At 39.1% G+C, this 24,284-nt stretch overlaps 1 protein-coding gene across 3 annotated transcripts in view; it reads right to left on the reverse strand.

The window, feature by feature from the left end:
• The window catches only part of pear1 (platelet endothelial aggregation receptor 1), a 53,113-nt gene that overhangs the window by 11,969 nt on the left and 16,860 nt on the right, over positions 1 to 24,284 (reverse strand). For 2 of the 3 annotated variants that reach the window (XM_042423279.1, XM_042423278.1), the window contains exons 2-9: positions 14,948 to 15,058; positions 14,111 to 14,212; positions 13,926 to 14,026; positions 8,751 to 8,843; positions 3,649 to 3,895; positions 1,952 to 2,054; positions 1,399 to 1,535; positions 810 to 1,022 (exon numbers count right to left, since the gene is read on the reverse strand). In XM_042423279.1, the coding sequence (XP_042279213.1) occupies positions 810 to 1,022; positions 1,399 to 1,535; positions 1,952 to 2,054; positions 3,649 to 3,895; positions 8,751 to 8,843; positions 13,926 to 14,026; positions 14,111 to 14,212; positions 14,948 to 15,054 (1,103 nt within the window). In that variant the 5' untranslated portion in view covers positions 15,055 to 15,058. Of the gene's footprint in view, positions 1 to 809; positions 1,023 to 1,398; positions 1,536 to 1,951; positions 2,055 to 3,648; positions 3,896 to 8,750; positions 8,844 to 13,925; positions 14,027 to 14,110; positions 14,213 to 14,947; positions 15,059 to 20,946; positions 21,063 to 24,284 lie in introns of those variants that run through there. The other variant, XM_042423281.1, reaches the window with a different exon arrangement.

Raw genomic sequence — 24,284 nt, forward strand, 5'->3', positions numbered from 1 at the left:
AGCTGTGAACAATGTATTCTAATGGGTCTGTGGATATTTGTAGTGAGGGAGATATCAAGCCCTGTCTGAAAGAGGAAAGCCACCTGCAACTGCTGTCTTCAGCTGTTAACAGATCTCCTCCCAGTTGTTTTATGGACACATATGTACACAACGAGTTCATCAGGCCAACCAGGTGTTGTGGCCTTGAAAACATACTTGGACCTCACAAAATTGAGATTTATGCCTTATAGGATGTTTTTCTAATAATATGCTTCATGTTCAGAAGAGAAAAGTCTTCAAGGATGAGGACTAACTGATGACTTTGGCAATTATCTTGGGTAAATTTTCCCACCATCTACCCTAAACTCTGCTAAACAGGGGGACTGGGACTGGGGCCCATTTCACAAAAGCAATTTGCGAGCACTGCTTATGCTCAGATTGCAAATAGTGCCAGTGCCCCGTTTCATAAATGTTTGCCACCCACAAATCGCTGATGAATTTGTGTGTCCTACACTCCTCTCGCATCCTCATGAATGGGTCTGAAGTATGGTGTTTCTTTTGAATAGTTAAATGTGTCAAAATTAATGTAAATGATCTCGTGTTGCAAGTCATTTGGTGAGATGGGCCCCAGGCCTCCAAGGAGCTGTGAACTACGATCTATATGGGGATACCTGGCTAGCTATCTCATGAAAAATTGTGCCTCAGTAGCTCTGTTCATTGAAGTTTAATTAACTCGACCAATGAGATGATTAAATCCTGCCCCCAGATTAGCACTCACTGCCTCAGATAAATACTTCCATAGCTTAAATCTTCTCCAGACACCCACTCACCTGAGTGTGTGTTTGTCTTGACAGAGACATGTGCGCTCACAGTGCATGCCGTATTTGCCGTGAGCACACATCCTGTCTCTGCACTGTGGACCGCTGAAGCCCGGCTCACATAGGCAGCCTCCATCAATGTTGTAGCAGCGAGCGCCGTTAGCACAGTCACACACACCTTTACAGTCCTGACCGTACGTGCCCACAGCACACTCCTCATTACACCTGAGAGCAGAAAGCAGAAGGTTATATAGATACAGAGAAGAGCTGGACAAATAGGAAATAATGCAGGAGTCTGTTGTTGATTCGCTCATGAACCACAAACCAAATCTTAACGTCCATTTTGTATTGTGGGTAGCCAGTATAATGTTAGACATTAGGCTGTATTTGTCACTCATGTCTGATAAATAGTTTTTACATTTTTTAATGTCTTGCAGTTTTACATAAAGACACAATAGGGCTTAAATCGACAACTGTTTAAAGGAGGGAGAAGACTTTACCAGGCATCATGACATGAATGGGCCTATAGGAGGGCCCCAAGCACAAAGAAAAGCACATACAGGCACATAATCGACACTTTCACACATTACAACATACACACCTGTTACCAGTGAAACCTTTGGCACACTGACACTGTCCAGTTTCAGGGTCACATTTGCCCCTGTTGTGGCAGACACACTCGTCAGCACAGTTTGGTCCAAACTTTCCCTCTGGACAACGTTCTGTGCAAACTTCACCCTGCAGAAAGATAAGGAAAAGCACACCGAAAAGGGATAAAGACAAATGCAAATGACAGTAAATGCATCACTGCAAATACTGGAATGAGATGCCAACACAGCAACTTTTTTACAGTTAAAAATAATTGGTTTGCTAGGAGTACAATCATGACTTGTCTCACACATGTCTCCCAGAAACAAAGAATTTCTCATGATGAGTTTTTCACATTACTGGAAAAGCATCTCCATGTCTCCAGAGATGACAGGTTGCCTTCAAAATGTCTTTAGAAATAAGTAAGTGTTTTTAAAAAAAAAAGACTTCTTGTCCAAATTTGGGAGCCAGCTGGAATAAAACATATGAGCTAAGACTGAATTTAAAATCTGGCGACCTCCACAGATAACAGCAGAGTCAACATGGGCTTCAACTTGAAAACGTACCGTCCATCCAGGGGGGCAAGCGCAGATCCCTTTGCCCTTGCAGATACCACCGTTCTGGCAGGAGCATCGTGGCTGGCATTTCCTGAGACACGCCTTCTCACAGCTGGGGAAGAGGATGGAGTAGATGCTTAATAACAGTATAATAGACCACTTAGTCGAAAACAATCCACATGTCCAGGGACATTCCTGAGGAATTGAGTAAATGTTTTTGAACTGTTTTCAATGCTTTCATGAAATTAGGTATTAAAGCATCAGTACAAAGGCTGAGATATTGATGTCACTACTTCCATAGCTTAAAAAATTGGAAGTCATGTAACTCTACATCCACAATTGCTCCAAAAACGACCTTCTAGACAACAATTAACAATGCAAACAGCCCATCCTCCTAAACTACTCTGAAGGAAAGTAGTTAAAAAAAAGTAGATGGAAAAAGGAGAGAGCAAAAAAAAAAATATAAACAGTAGCTCCCTCATTACTAGACTTGGCATCATCGCTGCGATCCATGCTTTATGGAAGACATCAGCATGGTTGGAACGTGTCTTTGACCAATCAGATTTCTTGGCTGAAACTACGTGTTGTACAGTGTTGGGACATTATATTTTCTAATGCACTCTGGAGGTAAAATAACATGGATATACTTCAAATATACACAATTCATCAAGGAGTTTTATCTCATAATCACTGTTGCCAAGCCCCCTTTTTTATGTAGCCCAATGTGGTATGTTGTGTTTTCACATTGGCAGTATTAACAGTTTCCACTAATATCTAATGGGGAAGAATTTTCATTCCTTACTCATCCTCAGGGGCATCTGAAAAACAGGGCGTAACAGATGACTCATGTAGTATAACATACATAAGGGCCTTTTTTTTGCCATATTAAAATGTAATAGTAGGATTGGTGTCAGACAGACCTCCTGAGAAAATTAATGAAGATAATGATGATAATAATGATAAGGAAGAACTACATCAAGTGCCATATGATAGTTTCATATGAAATAATTAACAGCATCTCTTAGGTCTTAAAAATGTCTTATACCAAAAACAATAACACTTTTTAACAGATTACATTGTCAAATTTCCTAAGTATGTAACATGTGGTTTAAGCCCTCGCTCCACTCAGCAATGTGTTTTGCTTCATGTTCCTTCAGTCGGATGTTTGATCTTCACTGTGAATGATGTCTTTGCAGATGTTGACACTTGAAGGCTGTTTTCACATTCATCAGCTGAAGAAGGAAAGTTTCTCTGTGTTCATCAAAAACCTGAGTTAAAGGCTCTGAACATACTGTACACTAAAAATGGGCTTCTTAGTGAAGTAAGAGACATCCTGAATAAAGCAATTAAACAATAAAGCAATGAAAAACATTTGCATATTCTCAGATTCTGGATTTTTAGGTGTGTCTAAACTTTTGTACTGGTACTGTATATTTTCTGGAGGGAATCTTTAAACTCAGATTTAAGGTGAGGACAGAGAAACTGTCCCCCTTCTTCAGATGAATGTGAAAACAGTCTTTGAGTGTCAAACTCTGCACGTACATCATTCTGCACAGGTCAAACATTCAAGTGAAGTAACAAGAGGCAAAACACATTTTTGAGTAGATGGGGGCTTAAATGATTTTTACTTTATTCATATATTCAATAGTATTTTGGAATGCATGTCCTCAGATACTATTTGAAGATGTTTTTGGTAGCGCACTTACAAAGTCCCAGTGAATCCGTCCCGACACAAGCACTCTCCTGTTGCTTTATCACAGGATCCTCCAGTCCCACACTTGCACCTCTGCATGCAGCCCTTCCCGAAGGTGCCAGCTGGACAAGACTCTTCACAGTAGCGTCCTAAGTACCCGGGTGGACACTGACATGCCCCCTTGACAGGATCGCAGAGAGCTCCGTTCTCGCATTTGCACTGCTGACTGCAGCTGGGGCCCCACTGTTTGTCATTACAGGCTAAAAGGTAAAAGAACAATAATTCTTGAAAAAACAAAACAAATTACAACTTTAAAAGTTTTCTTTAGGTGATTTGCTTTGTTTTCTGGATTTCACACTTGCATAAGACATAAAATCACTTTTTAAAAACATGTTCCAAACATGATCCAGAACAGTTTTTTTTAAATCACCTTCCACATTTCTGCACTTAAACAGCTATGCACATTCACACCAGGGAGCTTCTTACTCTCACTGCCCACATTTTCCAGCGATTCAAACCAGTCAGCTTCCAGTAATACTGTGGGCCTGCTTCCCTAAACATTGAGTCAAACCTATTCCATGCGAGGAAATAAAAACACTTACGCAAAATAAGATTACGCATGATTACTCTAACTTGCATACAGTGCAAGTATGGCGATTGAGTCACTTTTGTTTTTTCTCATTCAATTTTCCTCCCATACACCATGGTGTACACTTACAGTAATACATGATGTCATGAAAAACAAATAAATAGAAAGAGATTCGATTAAATTTTGCAGCGTAGAGATGAAGAACAGAACACACGCAAGAGAGGAAGAGTGCTTAGGGGTACATAATGTCTCTTCCACACATTCATGTGGATCTCGCTCATGCTTCCACATCCAAATCTGCCCCTTTAGCTCAGGAGTGTTATATTACCAACAAAAAATTTCAAATTGGCAGGGAGATTTGCATGGAGCTCACAAGACGGACGAGTTTTAAATGGTTAATTTTACAGAAGCCTGAGGATTAGCTCTGGGGGTGGTTAGCGTGCAGTGGAGATTCGCACAAGGTTTGGATTTCAATTCATGATTAAGAGAGATCTCAGTCCACAGGGTCGCGTTATCATGTTATGAGAACCCAGATTGGTCATGCATGCATTCTTCAAATTTCTCATCAATAACTCCAACTGTCTTGGACATCATGGAGAAAATGTGATATCCGATAGGGCTGACATCACTGATGGATGGGCGTCAGTTATCTTCTCTCAAGCTAAAAATGGTTCCAACAATTTCATGATGATTTCTATGAATCATCTTTTTTTTTTAATGGTGAGCGACACATTTATGCACACAATCAACTGTTCACCAGAGCCTGAGATACACGTCATATGTGTCCCAGTTTTTCCCCCCTTACCTTTGCCTCTGCTGCACATATGTCTTGCCACAGCTTTGAAAAGCACAAGCACTGCTTTGACAACTACACAGAAGGTAGAGTAGAGCCAAATTTGGCTTGGAGCAAAGCACGCTGCCATGGACCGTAGTGTTTATTGCACTAACTCGGAGCAGGACCCTTGCCTCTTTTGTTTAAATGAATCATAACTTCACTTGTTCTTTGTGTGGGCATTGGAGAGAGGGTCTGCCGGACTGTGTCACGTTGAGTAATGAGAAACTCAGCTGCAGCAGCAATTTCAGTTTATACAGACATTCTCCAGGACAGCAGAGGAGATTTACTGAAGGGTCTACAGGGCTGATATGGCCAGTGGATGAGTGAATGGATAAAATTTACCAGATTGGATGTGTGATCTTTGAGCAACTGTGCTAAAACCATCTGGCAGAGTCTGAGCCCTCCACTGACCAATATCAAAACTCATCACATCTGTTTGTTTATCTGCATGTAAACATACATCTCCAAGTTCATGATTCCTCTAACAGTGCTGTTGAGTTTGTTTACCTTTATCAAATATGCTGACCTTGGCCTAAGTGTGTCCAACTTCATCATTGTAATGACGTAAGAGCAGAGATCAACCCAAAATTGCCAGAAGTTTGTCATTTGACAACAAAGGAGCATTCATGGCCAATTTTCCTTCAAAGTGTTTGCATATTTGTATGTTAGTTCAGAGACCTACAGCATGTTTTATTATTTATGTTTGATTATTTATCACAGTAACACAACAAATGTCAATCACCCTGAAGCACAAACCACAACAGAAAATTCATTAAACATGACATTTACACACAGTGACATTTTCAAAAACACAAGTTAGCCTGATCAGTTACAAAAATCCTGGATTTTGCGGTCAAAGAAAAGCCCCTGTTCCACAAACCATTGAAGTTTACTGAAGGTCTGTGTCTGTTACTGTAGCAACTGATGCCCTAAAATGAACCTGTTGTATGGAGGGTTCACTTGATTGTGACCCCTGAGCCCCAGGCTAGGTTTCAGGCTTCTAAATTTTAACTTCAATTCTCATCCATGGGGCTTAACAGGTGTTACCGATTTCCAACCAGAATGAAACACAGCATTTTGTTGCTTTTGTCAATTTGTTTTGTTAAATATCATCTGGATTTTTGTTGACGTTGCACTTACAGACCTCAATAATATTATCAGTTAACATCAGACATGTAATTATCAGTAAATTGCATTTAGCTGTATTTAAATTGTTAGAGTATATATAAATAATATTAGATTTAGAGATTTTGCTGCTGAGTTAACTAATAACTAAGAATTCAGTTTTTGAGATGGCATATTTGAGAGGTCAATGCCATCACAATATAGCTGGCATACTGTGGCATTTTAGAGCTTTTATTACAATTTACTATTGGGTATTTTTGGGTCATGTAAATTGTTGTACTGTTACAATTTTCAGACTATTTTCTTAGAGGTGTCCCTCAAGGATCAAATATAGGCCCCTTGCTATTTACTCTATACGCAATAAAACATATATTTATTTTCCAACTGAGCATTGTAATGTCCATTTTTATGCTGATGATACCATCTTGTATACTATTAGATCTGCTGCACACCAGGCCATCATCAGGTTATCCTTGTTCCTCGTACAATACTAACTCTACACTGGGGAAGAATGGTTTCCAGTACTTTGCACCTCACTACTGGGATGAACTGCAAAAACAACTAAAGTTTGCTTAAGTTTTAAAGTTCTACTTGCTGATATTTTGCTTAACGCAATGTTTTAATCAGCATGTCTGTGTGTGTGATGACCACTTGTGTGAACTTGTGTTGTGTGTTAATGTATAATTTGCTCTCAGGTTTCCGTTCAAAAGAGATCTTGATCTCAATGAGACTTCATGAATAAATTAAGTTTTACTAACTTTTAGCGACAGAGATATGAATACGTATCCACGCAGAGCATCGACAACACAACCTCTACAGTGATACAAACTAGTATCTGTGATATTGCAGGCATGTAAACACATTGATTGACACACACTTGAGAACTGGCAGCTCTTCACTGTTAATAAGGAATGCACACTGATATGGTGGGAAAATTCTTCTTTTTCCCCTGTGTATTGTCAAAGCAGTAGTTTAGGTTTTGCTTGTGTCCAAAATCCACATAATCTTCTGGACTTCTAACCGGACCTCACGGCTCATTTTTAGTTCCAGCTCTCTTGGTTCCTCTATCAAAATCTGCTATAAAACAAAGCTTACGTAAAGCAAACACTACTTTGACATGGCACTTTTTTAGCTCCCAATGAGCCACATTCCTCCCTCTCTCTTACTTCAATCATTACCGTTACCACTATATTCCTATTTTTCAGTCTCTTCTATCTCAACTCTCCCCCCTCCTCGCTTTCAGTCTCCTTCTTTCCTGTATATGGTGAAGAGTGTTGAGTACACTTCCCCCTCCTCTCTTCTAGTCTCCATATTCATGGGCAAACAGTCCTAAGAGTATTCAGTTTGAAAACCTCAGGCCCCTCTCCTCTTTCCCACAGTTAGATAGCTCAACACACAGGCATCCAGGAAGTGTTGGGTCTTATTCTGCCAAAAAGACTCCATTATAGGACAATACTGTGGAGCCAAGGCTGGAAAGAGAGAGAGAGGAGTGGAAGACAAGAAAAAGAGCAGAGAGAACGGGTGAAAACAAAGAAAGAAAAGAGAAAACTGAAGTGAGAGGTCGGGTAGAGAGGGAGTGTAAGGAGAGACGGAGAGAACTGCAAGAGTGAGAGTGGGGTAACATTTTCCATTTCCCTTTCCCATCATCCCCCTGTCAAGGCATCAACCACTACCCGTTAAAGCTAATTCCTTCTCTCTGTAGAGGAATAGGGGGAAAAATGAAGGAGGGTTGTGTACTTTTGACCCAGCTGAGCGCGATGAAACGGGCTGAAGGTAGTGGAAACTTCATTTCAGTGAGGGGAACAGCAGCCCAGTGAAATGTGGCTCTGGTTTCACACTCCACATTGTTTGGGCGATCAAGTTTAAGGAGATTTCATACAAACCAAACAGCGTTAGACTCACTGCTCTGAATTGGTGCCTTTAATTACTATTATATAACTATTTCTGCTGACTTTATTTTTGTAAAAAAAAAACATCAGTGAGTAGAAAGAGCAGATTTAATGTCTCTATCTTAACTCTTTTTAATGGACTATAGCTATTTTCAGTATATGAAACAGTATTTAACTCAAAACATATGCTCTTTCTTTTCTTTGTCAGAGGTTTTTATCTTTATTGCACTTGATTGTTTTATTCATACTTTAGAGCACTTTGCATAATTATGAGGAAAAGCTGTAATAAAAATGATGACTATTACTGTCAGTGAGAAGTAGAGGTGCAGCTCGGTGTCCTTCTGGACTAGTAAACTGGTTCCTGGACTGAGGCTGACATTAATGACTCATTGCTGTGGATGTGGTAATGTTCCCTTGCTGTTTCCATTGGAAAGGCCTCCTGTGTGTGTGATGGAGAGAAATATGTGAAGATCAGCCACTTGACTAATGTCCAGTTGTCATTTCCTGTTGTGTATGCAAAGTTTATTTGCATGTGTGTGTGTGTGCCTTGTTAAAAAGGAAAAGAAATAAGAAAGAGCAAAATATCACCAGGTTCTAAAAGGAAGGAGGAAAAGCAAACTGGAGAGACAGAGGATGAGGAAATGTCTGTAAGCGAGGGGAAAAAGGCTGCCTCATACCGCTGGAACAGTCGCTGCCCCGCCAGCCTCCCTCACACTGGCAACGGTCTGGAGCGACACATCGGCCATGAACACACTCCTTGGTGCAGCGAGCTGTTGATGAGAGACAGAATTTGTAACAGACCCGGCAAAACCTGCCAAATGTGTTCATTTCAACTGACCTAGATGCGTTTCCACATGAATAACTATGTAAAAAAAACATTTATTCATGCAAGGCATAGTGATCTTAGAACTGTCAATGTTTAGGCTGGGTCCCTTTTAAAAAAAATCTTTTTTCAGTAGGTTTGGTCAGGTTTGCATTTGTATTACTACCACATAGTAGTGGGAAAGCTTTTGGCTTTGTATTTTGCCTGCTGCCTGCTTGTGACTGCTTTCATTGAGCCTGCACATTGTATATGTCTAATTTCTGTTTTATTAATGTGTTTGTCCGTCCTTGTTACTTTTCTTATGATTTCATTTAACTGTAAACTGGATGCTGCTGTAAAAGTAGTTTTATGTCATATTTGTTCTTGTTACCTGTGTTTTTGCTGTTTTTTTGTTAATTTATTGTGGAACTGCAGTGTGGAGTCCAAAACAAATTCCCCCAAATAATGTATATCTTGAGGCTCAGCCAACCTGTATAGATAAAGGTTTAATAAATAAATAAATTGAATGAATTTTGACCTCTTTGCTCATGTGTTAAAGGTATACTATGCAGGAGTTTCCTAAAACAAAAATAATCTCTCTCAATCCTCACTTATGACCCACTAGAAGTGTGTGGTGATGTACCCCACCCTCTGCCTGTATTTTCTTATTTTCTTATTATTTTGCTGTGTTTGGGACACTTCTGGGTGTCAACCTTTGGGCAGTGGGCGTGTAGCTCCCAGCCAATAACAGCATACAGGGTGTAAGGGCGGGACTCTAAAAATGTAGTGACCAGTTTACATTGCTTTCTCTGCTCTCTGTCTCTGTGCCATGGATACATAAAGAGCTGCAGGTCTGTGTGTCTGCTTGACCGAGGGCAGGGCTGAGCTACACACACACACACAGAGCAGAGAGGCCATAGCAGACAGGATTCACACAAAATCTGGCAACGCAGCACCTTACCACAGGCTTAACCGTCGTGAAACAATCAGAAAATACCATTCTATTCAGCTGATTCACGGCTATGTTCTCGCCAGCGCTGCTCGCTCTCTTCATTCACTCTCTAGCTCACTTGACCACCACTGCTCTCTCTCTCTCCCTCTCTCTCGCTTAATCGTTGATCCGGGGAGGAGGGGCCATCTTCGAACGCTGTGCGTTTACAAACACCAACCAACAAATCCTGCATAGTATAACTTTAACTAGTTTTCAAATATGTGGAAGAACATCTGCTGTGTGTTTTTACCAAATCATATTTTGTTTGTTTTTTGTTTTGTTTCTTTTGGATTAGCTGAGCTATTATCTATCCAAGTACCATCTGGCAACTGCAGAAGTACCCCTGGTTGGGAATCACTGATATAGGACGTATAAAAATAGTATCACAGATGTCTATCAGACCAGTAAAAAAATTGATAACACAAACCCACTAGTTCTTTTCTGCAAGATAAAACACCAACTGAAATCTGAGTTTATTGACTTGGTTTCAATCACAACTTTTTTGTCATTTTCCTTTCAAATTACATAGATGTAAATGTGTTCATATTTGCTTTTTGTAACATTTCCAAGCAGTAACCATGTATGTCCTGTTAGTGTAATGTGTGTTTTTTTATGTTCTTTTAACTGTGAAGCACTTTTTATAAGAGCGCTACATTAATGGCTATTATTATTATTATTATTTAAGACCATGTGCCTCTTAAATCTATTTCAAAGCTGCACTTTTGAGTTTTTTTTTTTTATTCAATCAAAAATCCATTCAGCTGAATTGTATTCTTTCCCTGTAAATTTATTCCACCCATCATAAACAGTGCGTGAGCCAGCCTAACAGCTGGGCTCAACCGTATAATTGAAAGCACGGCACCAGTCTTAGATGCCATTCAAACTGTCAAGGAGCTTCCTCTTTTTAGAAAGCGAGTCTTTGAGTTGCGTTCGTGCCAGCATCATAAATGGTTCAGCTATTAATTATCTTAATTCATACATGCATTTATGACTGAGGACCAATAATTCTGCCAGAGATTTCTTCATCTTTGTTACACTAGACAAGTGTTTTCAAACCGCGTGCTACTGACGACCATGTGCTGTATATGCACATGTTTTTTTTTTCTTCCCATCCAAACACAAACAATAATTTCAATGATTATTTTCTCCTCTCTAGTTGAAGGTGTGGAGGCTGGAGATTTGGGGGATCTAAGAAAAGGCTAACATGTCATCAAATAAGGGAGGTAAATATAATTAAATCAAATTATACCTATTTAGAAAGTAAAACAAAAACACTGATATAAACACTGAGATATTTCAATTATAAAACTCAAAACATCCATCAATTAACTTCATCGTGGCTTTTTTGATGTCAGTCAGTAAAACCAAAGGCCTTTGTGTTTTGGCTACAAAAGAAAGTATCAGTATCACAGGAGACTGCCACAAAAGGTGGGTTAACAATAAGCAACCAAAAATGCATATTGTCTCTGCTTGGTGAAAAAAACCATTATCTCCAAAATGTCAGCTTTTCAGGCAACCTTGTTATTACCATCATGCGTTTCTGAAATTATCCAGCGATGTATGAGAAGGTTTGTAAATCGAAGGTAGAATTTTCTCAACCAATACGAGACTATGCATTGTTCCACTTTGTTTATAAGCATCACCGCTGACTATCAGCAATAACAGTGTGTCAGCTAACTGTTGACAGCTGCATGAGATTGGTTTTTATTTTTACTGCTGCACCCACACATTTATTGTTGAGTTTAACTGCCTAAAATTGACAATTAACTTTAAGGTAAAGTACTCCAGAGGACATATCATGCACGTTTCAACTCCTTATTTATCTTGTACTGGCCCTTTATTTAGCCCCTCAATTCAGCCTCTGTCTGAAACTGGCATTTTAGCTCCTGTCTCTTTAAGGTAGCTCCTCCTGATGAGACACTTTGTTTTGATCGGTTGGCTCCTGGGACCTGGCCCTCGGCAGACTTCCAGTTGCTCCAGAGGCTACGTAAACAAACAATAGCAGTTGGATTGCGCTTCTTTTCTGCATTCTTTACTTGTAATGGCGACTTCTTCAATACATCTGTACACCTCAAACTTTAAAGCTTTGACCATGTTTAACATAAACATCCGACACTTTAACAGTATATAAATGACAGAAAATCACAAAAAGCAGATTATGTCCCCTTTAAAAGTACTTAGAGTTAAGGTTTGAATTGGTATTAGGTATTCTGCTACAGAGCTTGGTTTGTTAGGATGATATATGATAATTTAGTCATCAAATCCATATGTAGAAATGTTTTTTCCCTGCAAACTGTTTTGATTTTGATTTATACATAGATCTACAAAACACACTGAATTCCAAGAATACCAAGTGAGAACACGTGTTTCCAACATGATCACAAGATGTTAAAAGACAGACACAAAACATGTAATGCAAAATTAAACAATAAAATCTTAAGATCCCAAATGATATCAGTAAAAACTAAACTCAAAAATGAATATCCATACCAAAACACCACAAATACAAGAAAAAACAACAACAATTTCATTAATAATAATCACCTTCCTCCAAAAATAAGCCCTGACCTGACCTCAAAGTACCTCTTCTTTTAGACAGCTTGGTTTCAACTTGATATAATTTTGTTTCTACATAATTTATTCCATGACTGCACACTGGCTCTGATGTTTTTGAAGGTCATAGTTATGTGTGAGTATTCAGGAACATAATGATGTTGTTCATATGATGTAGTGTCAACCCTCAGCCACACCTCTGAATTCATCACTAACAGATGATTTGTTGATTAAATAAAAGTCGTCGAAATTATGTGTAAATGAAATTATGAAAATTACCAACAAAGGAGTGTCTGGCTTTTCACACGACGACAGCAATACACAGTTTCGAGTTCAAAATTCCAGCCAGAGCAGCCAGTACATACAGTGCATTTTCAGCATGAGAAGCCTTGGGGAAAGCGAACCCATAATTTTGGTCATTCTTGTGTCATGCGCTACCCATATTGACTACAGTATGCACATTGCATGGAAAAAACAGCTTACTGTTAGTACAGAAATGTGATGATGTTATTCTCCTCAATATTGTTTCTCTTGCAAACCACAACCATAGAAAACATTTAGTTATTTTGCTTGAATACTGCTGAAAATATTCCTCCATCATCATTATATTCAAGCATCACCTTACTTTGTGGTGCTGGATCTATGGCTATTCTGTGCAATGCCAAATAATATGGTTTCAACATCTACACTAGAAATGGATTATTTTATATCTCCTAACAAAGAACCATGGAACCAGATTACTACAGTAAATGTGAAATGATCAGATAAAGCCTCGCAAGGACCTGCATCACTGTATATTTCATTATATTCGAAAAAATAAAATGTTTAAAGCCCAAATTGGCTCCTTCAGGTATCAAACAGACTCAGGTATGGCAAAAATACATATATGTAGTTTTTAAAAACTTTATTCCTTCAGTGAATTTTGAGATAGGTCTTTATAATTCTTTTTATGCACCGTTTTAGTTTGCAGTGTACTACTGATATTGTTTTGAGTCTGGCGTAGAGGAGTGTATCGGTCCTGTGGTTGTAGCCACACACACTTACAGTAAGTCTGTTTGATACTTCTCTACCTGACACAGATTTTCATTTGGGCTTTAAACATGGCACTTTTTTAATGTAATGAAAAATAAAATCTCAAAGGGAGTGTTGTCAACAGTGTTGTGAGTCCTATAGAGGCTCAAATCACAAGATGTGATTGTGTCTGAGTCTTATAAATAACATTACATGTAAACATACTGATTGACTCTGATTGCATTTATCGGACCTTTAAAATTATTTATGTTCGCGCCTTTGGATCGATTTAGTTTGGTATTAATTGAGGAAATGGTGTGTAAAACTCCCTTCTGGTTCCCCGCTGGCTGAGGACTGAAACTTGCCAAACTTGTCTTCTTCTTCACTGGTTCCAGCTCAACTTTCCAAATGTCTGTCTCAGTAACAATGACGAATGCAAATGAGAGGATTACTAAAATGTTGTTTTTTTAATAAAATGTTTCCACGTTTACTTACGGACACATTTGTCTCTGCTCTCGTAATAGCCTGGACAGCACTGGTATCTCTTGCGGTAGTCTGTCTTCACTGCTTGTCTGTAGGCCGTCTTGTAGGTAATCCTGAAAGAATAACACAGTAAATCCTCCGTTGGCAGGAACAGGAAGTCAGTCCTGCAAGGAAATGAGTCATCACGCTACTGGTACCTGTGGCGCGTGCATCTGTAGGAGGTCCGAGGGTCCGAGCAGGGCTCCTCTGTCACATGGTCATAAGGATGAGAGTAGGACTCTTTCACTGAGGTGGTGAAGCTGAGAAGCAGAACGACATACTCATCAAAGAAAAGATTTTTAAAGAAAATAGAATAGTTTTACTTTTGAAAAAAGACCATGTTATTGGCTTAGTCTTGTTCAAAATACCTCACACTCACATCAGCAATTATATTAGTTGTTTTATTCTTATTCTATCTGTTTATTAAGTGACACTTTCTTTGTTCACTTGTTAGGAATTCTGCAAATTCTGCATTTTAACATTATTAATTTTAAATGCAAAAAATTAGCTCAGATGACGCTACAAATCTTATCAATAATGCTACTGTCTCAGGCATCAAGAAAAAGATCTTCGACTTTATTATTTCTTGGATTTCAGTGAACTTGAACGCTATGCATTGATGTAAATATCCTACATACCTCAGGTTGGAAATTAGCACTAGGCACTTGCCAGTTGGCTTTGAATTTTGATTTTGGCTGGGATGATACTCTGATAGGCCCTTTGGTAGGTACCGGACCATGAATTTTTTTTCTTGAAAACCAATTTGGATGGCAAAAGGGCAAAAATAGATGGTGAAATTAGTTTTGAGACATTAGGTTATTTTCCAGTCTATTTGGAATGAGTCTTTAGCACAGTAATGCTGGGGTTTTTTTTTTTTTGGTCTTTTATGTGACAAATGAGGTCTTTGACCAACACTGACCCTCTTGAATCCTTTTAAAATTGTGCAAGCCACAACAACAGCATTTATTCGCTTCTCACAGTCAAAAAGGCCTCACCTCTCCCATAGGCTGCATACATTGGGGTCTCTCGGGTTCAGAGACCAGCACAGACCAATCAGGAGGCTAAGAAGCAGCAGGACAGCGGAGCTCTGCAGAGTCGGCATGGTCCTGAGGGAAAAGAGGACAGACATTTCCAGTGGGATGCAAAAAACCCAAACATATCAGCGAGGACAGCCAAAAAACAAATCTTGTTGTTATCAAGATCAATCAATCAATATCAAGGAGACGGACAAAATAAAAGCAACATTTGTACAATGCAATGCAAGCACGTTCTGCAACAAATACTGTACGTAGCTTATAATGTTTTGTTTATCCCAAAGAGGCATTGCTTTAACTCTGTCACCATTTCTGAGGCATTTTTGTAGTTTGTGGTGTTTTTTTGAATTGTGTCATTGAGTCCACCTCCTGTAGAAGCTCATTTATATAATTTTACATACCAGTCTGAAAAACAAAAATCCAAACATCTGCAGCATAAGTCATACATTTTTCAAGTTTTTTTTTTTTTGAGTGATGAATCTGCACAACTTTTACACACAGGAATAACTGTGTTCTGTGAGGAAAACATACAGTGGAAAATGTTGCACACAGATGGAAAATCTACAAAAAAAGTTCCATTCCTTCTCTCTGCTACGGATTTGCATTCATTGTTTTTGTTTTTCATTTACTATAATTAACGTTTAACAGTGTGGCAGAGAGAAAGATTAATTGAAAACTGGTTCTTGGTACCTATAAATCGCGGTTGAGATTTAGCCTCTGACTGTAAAAGAGTTCATTAAAGACTCAGCAGAGGTGAGGCAAAGAGCCAGATTTGAAGCATAACGCTGTCTGTTCCCCGCCGCGCTCCACACCATCCCAACACGGCACATAAAACACAGACAACAGGAGACAACCTGACAGCAGACGGGATAGATAGGCTAGAGTGAGAGTGTAAGAAAGAACCAGAGAGAGAGAGAGGGCTCAGAGTCAAGAAATGTGACTCCCATCTTCATCTTGACCTCTATCAATCAATGCTGCAGTGAAGCCTCCACACTCCTCTGCTGTCCCCTTCCACGCTCCAGCAGCATCTGGATCCGATCAGAGCGTAGGCCCGAGAGAGCGCCTCGGCACGGGGACCCTGTTAGGCTCTCAGGGAGCAAAAGGGAGATGATTTTTTCTCCTTTAAAAATATCCCTTGGAATTGGACAGAAGTTCAGCAGGCCAGTAGTGTAAGCCTTCTGGTAAAAGCATCGTGGGAATGTAACGGCATTTCTAGAGGACAGTGTGTATATATAAGATCTGTCAGGCCTGTTCCCGTCTGTTTTCTCAACAAATCCCTTCTGACAGAATTACTGTACCACAGCTTCTCATGTCATCTACACGTGGCCTTGGAGATATTTCTGATATGTTGAGACAGTGACATCGCAACCTCAGATCAAGATTATCGTCTTCAGTCAAGCGACTAATGTAAAAACATCCCAGAGTCGATATAACAAAAGAGGAAAGAGTGACACAAACAAGTCTCTCCTACTTTTAATCAACAAACTTTCATAAAATTTCTTAGAAATAAGTATGGACTCTCAAAACATAGATTGTCTCTTTTGTGAATTTTCACCTTGCTTTTGTCACATGAAAAGGTTAGTTAGGTTTAGGTGACTACAACTTGAGCGAGGATCAGAGTAAGATTTCAGCCAAGCTGAAGCCAACTTAATCAGTAAAAATGATTTGGACATTTGACCCTGGTTGCAGGCAGAGGTTTCCACTGCATCACTCCAATGTCAAACTATCATTTATTCATTATTATAATTCTAGCCCTGTCTCCTTCATGTCATGGATCATAAACTCTCAAACCTCTTTTGTAAATTGTACTGTCAATTTTCACCTATTGCTGCTTGAAAAGATGTGTTGCCACTAGGTTTACGCTACAAGAACTTAGGTAAGAATTAGCACAAGATATCCAGAAGATAAGAAACTCAAAACGAAATCTGTAGAATTTGGAGATATGACCTCGGTTGCTGGTAGAAGTTTCCACTGTGTCACTACACTGTCAAACTACTTTCTGGCCCTGTAACCTTCATGTCATCTGTTTTTGGCAGAGAAATTTATTTCTCTCATTCTTCTTGCACATATTTGCATTTTAAGTCACTGTACTCATTTTGGGAAATTTCCTGAGATGAGAAGATTTGCCTGTGGCTTGGAGAATGATGCATGCCTGTGATAGAGCCAAGGTCAGTGGTTCATTTCCCATCAGAGCCACACAAAATGTGTTCTTTATTGGGGAAGAATACAATGTAGAATAAGAGTTTTTTTGATGTGTTTGTGGCAGTGGCGTAGGCAGAAATTGAATTTTGGGTGGGCCAATACAAAAGTGGGTGGGCTATCTTTGCCCAGAAAAACTGACTTATGAAAAGTTAGAAGCAGAAAAAAACCAGACAAACTTAAAAATGAGTGACCAGTTTACTTTGCAATGTTCTGCATCACAAAGGCAACAGCAAAACACCGCCTATCCAACATGTTCAACCAACAAAGAATCAGTCTACAAAAGCTGTACACAACCATATAGACAAAAAGCATCTTTTATAGCCCATCCAGCCCAAAATACAGTATATTTGCACCAGCAAGACCGGCTGCACATCGTCTCTACAGTGCATGGCACTGTTAATTAACCATTTTATTGCACAAAGTGGCAACTAAACATAAACCGAGACAGCAGAGAAGGTGTTAACATAAGACAGAAATCGCACATGATACATATCCCCCATGCATTCATTCATTCAATAGCTTACAGCTATTTTGCTTCAGTACCGGTCAGCTCATGAAAAACCAAATCTGCACATTTTACAGAAAACTGCATCCTTACACTCTATTCCAACTTTCCATACCACACTGATGAGAATCACCTTAATTTTCCATCTTTGGCTGTGCTGGAAAATAACTACAAATTTAGTTGTGAATGTGGTTCATAAATTGCACATAAATTGGCGGGGTACCCATAGCCTTGAGAACATGATTTTAGTTGGGGGTGCTGAGGTGCTGACTATTGAACAACTCAAACAAAAAATGTTTATTTAATACTTGCAGCGATCCCACCACAGTGCATCTCCCCATTGAGAGAGACACTGTGCGCATTTACACAGCTGTGTAACTTCATTGATTATGTAAATCTCCTGACACGCCGACAGGATCCGTCAGGATCTAGTGTTAACTGATGTTCTGTGTTCCTCTACACATCCAAAAGATCACACACTAAGTCCAGGTTCGTTCAGTGAAATTGTTTGGAGTGAAGCAGTTTTCCTGATAAATCCTGAGCTCCATCAGAGCTGTCTAATAAATATTTCAGAAGCTAAAAGTTTACTTCTGTTTCCTCTGGAGAATTTCCCCTGTCCTGTCAAGTTGATAACTACAGTTTTTAGTAGTCAGGCTGCTAGAGACAATTCTAACTGGCACCACTATCTTTACAGGGAGTGGGCAGGGTCTATTTTTGCCAGACCGGCTTGCAGACAACAGAAAAAAAATAATTATTGCAACAACATAAATGGACCTATAGGCTGGCAGCCACCTGGAGGCTGCAGCTCCCCCAGCACCCCTACTTCCCGCGGCTATGAGTGAACCCGCATCAGTCTGACTGGAAGAAAGTGCTATGCCACCAGGGAGCAAGCAGCCTCCTTGTGGGCTGATGAATCTGGTGGACTCAGTCGATGGAGACGGTGGAGTTTCTTCTTCCTCAACTTTGATCAAATGACACATTGAAAACTTTGTTTAACCATACTTGTGGTGTTACTGTTAAATCGCCATGAAAAGTCAGCTAGTTGGCTGAAGGCAGCTCAGGAAGGTCTACGTGTCAGAACCAGAGCAACCAATTACATTCTGGAGACTTTCTACAACTATTTCAACAGTTCCTTTTAATCAGACGACAAATTCTCGTCAACAATAAATCAAGGTTATATTTAGTTATTTCCATATATCTGTTTTTTGTATTTAATGTTACAAAATGTATTTTGATCAAACTTGGCTGGATGGGCCGGTGAGTAATGTGGATGGGCTGGTGCTGCCCAGGCACATTATCAGCTATGCGCCTGGTTTGTAGGGGTTGTCCACCATAAACACCTCTGCGATCAATCAGACGCTCATTTAACAGATTTACATCTAACTCTGTCCAGTGGCTGGTTATCCCTGCTGGAGATTTGGCATGGTGAAGACTGCAGCATAAATCAATGCGAGTGTACAGATCTTCTGCTAGTGATAAACTGTCTCTTACTACTCTCCTACCCCAGTGTCAGGAGTTAATACACTCGCTGGCACAAACGCTAACGCCTAAGAAATCTGTGCCACAAAAACAGAATTTTATGAGAGCCGGCATATGGCTTTTATTAAGAGGAGTCATCAACTTCACCAGCCACTTCATTGGACTGGGGGTAAATATTTTTCATTACCTTCTTTTCATTTTAATTGTGCTTCATTAGAGAAAGGCTTCAAACCACATGGGAATTCTTAAATGCTGAGAAACAGAGCAGGCTGGGCTCCTTAACGAGTGCAGACAGAGTTGTTTTGAAGTTGAGCTCAGTCACTGTTTGCATTGCAAGTTTGGGTTACCTACAGTGTTAGGGAGGGGCGAGGGGGGGCAGGTAGTCGTCTGGAGCTCCAGGTGGTAGTATATGATCATCTGGAAACATGACTGTTTAAGGAGGCAGGCTAGCTTTTTAATGGAATAAAGGAGTGCAGGTAGTCTAAAACTGGAGAGTTTTACATGAAACTCTAACCATAACTGTGGACTGATTGATTGTTCCCCTTTCCTCCTTTGCACATAATGGCCTTCAACTCCAATACATTCAGCCCTAAGTTATCATAATTTCAATTTCAATGTATTTTATTTGAGAAGGAACAATGTACATTAATCAAGTTAGCCAAATGGCTAGTTATTATTGGCGGCCCCTTTGCCTGATAGAATAATAAAAATGATACAATATCTACAATATATATATATATATATATATATATATATATATATATACATACAAGAACCTTTTCACTTCGACAAGCTTGACTATGCAGCAGAAAAGAAGAAGCATGATGCCGCAAGAGTTTTTCTAATCACTTTTGATGTGTTCAGCTAACAGCTAATTGGCAGCAACATATGTACACCTCCACAGTTCACATCCACTGGTCAAAGAGGTAAAGTCTGGACCAAGATCAGTAAAAAAAACCCACAATAGTAGAGGCTGCTCCAACATATTTTTGGTCTTGTTCGTGATGAAAAAAACAGACAATCTCATCCAGCACACTGAAACTTTCATGTGGTTCTATAAACCAATAGAAAATAGGCAAACTACCACACACACCCATACACACGCAGGCGTACAGTACGTACATGTGCACGAACACTTACAAACACATAACGTGCGCATGCTTGCACATACACAGTCCCAACACCCACTACGGTTTCCAACTCTTTCAAGGACTGATCATGTGTTTTCATGTTCTAGAGACATTAAACACAAACATCAAATGAGTCCCATACGCTGACACAAGTTCAGAGAGAAACTATTTTTAGCGTCTGAGGACATTTTGCTAATTCACTGGGCTTCTCTTGGCCCATACTGTCAAGAGAAAAAGCAGGGGCCCAGGAGTACACACATCGTACCAACTGAGGAATGCTGTGAGCTGTTTAAGGGCCCCGCAAGGCTCTTTCCAGAACCGCACAGGGGCTTCAGTGAAAACAAAGCCCAAATGAAAACAGATGCACTGGTTTTATATTAATCTCGCTAGACACTCAAGTACCCATGTTATTACCATATTCCGTTTCAATCACGGGCCCATCAGGATGTGTAAGCGCTGACAACTGAAAAAATTATTTTGATTCGATTTCATGCAAGAGAGACATTTACTTGACAGGTCGGACTGGGTGTTCATATTAGTTCAACTGTAGTAACAGGGCCTCCTTTTCTAATGTGATTATCAAAAGCATAAAGGAACAACAACCTGTTAAAGAAGTAGTTTGACATTTTGAGAAACAGACTTACTTTCTGGAAGTTAGATGAGATGAGAATCAATACCACTCTCATATCTGTCCAATAAATATGACGTTGGAACCAGGAGATTGTTAGTTTAGCTTAGCATAAATACTGGAAACAGCTAGCATGGCTCTTTTGAAAGGTAACAAAATCTGCCAATCTGTAAGTCTACAGCTCAAAAACCAAAGTGTTAAAAACAATAATTTGTTGTTTTACAAGGGGTTGTGTGCTGGGCCATTTCTTGGCTGGATGCAGTGACTTCCTGAAGTCTTGTTGTCACTGTGAGGTTGCTATGCTAAGCTAAGCTAACTGGCTCCACCTTCATATTGAACAGAATAATATGAGAGTGGTATCAATCTTCTCATTTAATTCTCTCTAAGTATTTCCCAAAATGTATAACTACCTTTGTATAAAAACAAAGTTTAACCAGCAGTCATTTTCAGTTTTTCAACAACAAGGATAGCTAGATTTAGTATGGCTATGAGTCTGGAAACACATAAAATTACAAAAATGAACAACCACTTGCACTTGCATGAGTCATGGCAGTTTACACAATGAAAAAAAACATTTAATTTAAGATGTTTATAGTTGCAAGGCATTATCCCAGAGTAATGATGACTGACCAGTTACAGAATACTGTATATTAATTGTATTAAATGGAGTCAGCTATTAATATGAATAGGAACAACGCAAAAATAGATCATAGATCATGTATCAAATATTTTTAATTTTCATCACTTTTTGATCAAAATAATGGACATCTTCCATATAGCTTTTTTCTGGTGAAGTTTTATGCAAACCACATGGCATTGATCAAACTGTTGATTCAAACTGTGTGTTTCCCCGTTTCCTTTCCATCTAACCTCAGATTTCTGTCTCTCTATTTATTTCTATGCAGTTGCAGTGTTAATTGAGGTAGAAAATATTAGTCACTCACTGGAAGGGAACGTCACGGGGGAAAGAAAAATAAAATAGATGGAATAACATTTTCTCTGTAGTGCACAGGGAGTGAGGAGGGGTGTTAAGAGAGACAGAGTGAGACAGACAGAGACAGACAGACAGAGAAAGAGAAGATAAAAAACAATAAAACTACCTGGAATGGAACAAATGAGGAAATCAGATTCATATGCCAAAGTGATGCTATGAAAATAATTCCCAACGCACAAGTAAAACAAATAGACAAAGATGATAAAATAAGATATTTTAAGCACTGGAAAAAAGAAATCCAATCAATAAATAAACTAGAATGATATAATTTACTGGACAGCGAATTTCAATTAGCCCAAAATTTAACCCAAATGAAACATCCTATAAAAAGACGGCAAGAGAATTTGTAGACAGAAAATAATTTTCTCACAAGTTGTCCAAAATACAAAGAAATTAGAGAAGATTTCTTCCTCAAATTCAACCAGACAATCCCAGACTTTCTTACTCTCCCAAAAGACAGGCTAATTCAAACCCTTCTGGGGAAGTCAGCAGTAGAGTAGAACTCAGAATATCTTACCGCATGTCTCAAAGCAAGACATATTTCAATGTAAGATACTTTTTTTTCTTTTGTCTTTTATTTCATTTTATTATTGACTGTTTATATTCTATTTTTTCTATGTGACTTTTTTCTTTGACAACATGTTTGATACATAATGTCATGCCAATAAGGCCAATTAAATTGAAAAAAAAAGAAACTGAGAGAGAGAGAGAGAGAGAGAGAGAGAGAGAGAGAGAGAGAAGTCCATTTTCATGTCGTGTTGCTCTGACATGAGTCAGACAGAGAAACTACAGAATGCGTTTCCATCTTCCAGACTATCTTTTTCTTTGTTCAAAGCTGTATTTGCAATTCTCTTGGTGTTGCAGATTCCACCGTGCTCTTCCAGAATCAACAGCATAAAAATTTAAAAAATCCCTTTGTTCCTTACTCCAACCTTATTACACAGACTACCAAATGTTGCCTTTCAACATGGTGAAATACTGTAGACTTTCTGCTCCAGAGTTATGACACAGCCTGCAGGTGCAAAGCATTTTTGTGTGGCATAATATGACTCAAACTGCTGGTAATTTATGTCTTGTTTTGTGCTATCTTGGTAATAAGTAATTCTAATATCAGCATCACATCACCATTACAAGGTCTGATGTAAAAAAGTTCATAATAAGGTCATTTAAGGCTAACTTGACGATGATGGATGTAAAGTTAAAGCTGAAAGCTTGTTTTGTATTGAGAGTATTTTAATAGAAACCAAAAACTGTAAGTGGATACTGTTGTAAAGAGCTCATAGTATCCTGTTACCCCACTAGAACACTGCAACTACAACGCTCCCAGAATCCAGGCTTCCTTGTGGTTCCTAGAGTCTCCAAAAGTAGAATGGGAGGCAGAGCCTTCAACTATCAGGATCTTCATCTGTGGAATCATCTTCCAGTTTTGGTCTGGGAGACAGACACCCTCTCTACGTTTAAGAGTAGGCTTAAAATTTTCCTTTTTTGATAAAGCTTATAGTTAGGGCTGACTCAGGCTTGCCTTGGACCAGCCTTTAGTTGTTCTGCTAGAGGCCTAGACTGCTGGGGGACTTCCCATGATACACTGAGCTTCTCTCTCCTCCTCTCCCTCTCCATCTGCGTGCGTTACTAACTTGGCTTCTTCCCCGGAGTTTATGTGCTTTCTCGTCTTGCGGTTTTCTATGGATCGTGGTCATGGACTGCCTGCTGCCATGGTCCTGTTTGACGACCATGCCTAATATTATTACTATTAGTCATATTTCTATTATTATTATTATTATGGTTATTATTGTTGTTTTTATTATTGTTGTTGCTGTGCTTCTCTGTGTCTCTCTCTCCCCTCTCTCTCTCAACCCAACTGGTCAAGGCAGATGGCCGCCCACATTAAGCCCGGTTCTGTTCGAGGTTTCTTCCCGTTAAAGGGGAGTTTTTCCTTACCACCATCGCCAAGTGCTTGCTCATGGGGGAATGTTGGGTCTCTGTAAATTAAAGAGTATGGTCTAGACCTGCTCTATATGAAAAGTGACATGAGATAACTTTTGTTGCGATTTGGCGCTATATAAATAAAATTGACTTGACTTGTATATTCATTCAATTATAACTATTTTGAGAAAAAAAAATAGAGGATTACTTCTGGGAATACTTTTAAAATAAAATCAAGAAACTTGGAAGACTGTTTAAATGAAGGCAGATGTTCTTTATAAAATGTGGGTTTTAAACATGATATCAGGTTCCTGAACTTTGTCATTGCGGTGCAAATAAATAAAGTGAAAAATGACAAAGTCAAAGATGATAATCAGAATACATTTTTGATTTTTCTTTAGTCATTTGGATTACTGATTACTGTTTTAATAAGGTAA

The sequence above is a fragment of the Thunnus maccoyii genome, chromosome 10, assembly GCF_910596095.1.
Source record: "Thunnus maccoyii chromosome 10, fThuMac1.1, whole genome shotgun sequence".
NCBI classification, from domain to species: domain Eukaryota; kingdom Metazoa; phylum Chordata; class Actinopteri; order Scombriformes; family Scombridae; genus Thunnus; species Thunnus maccoyii.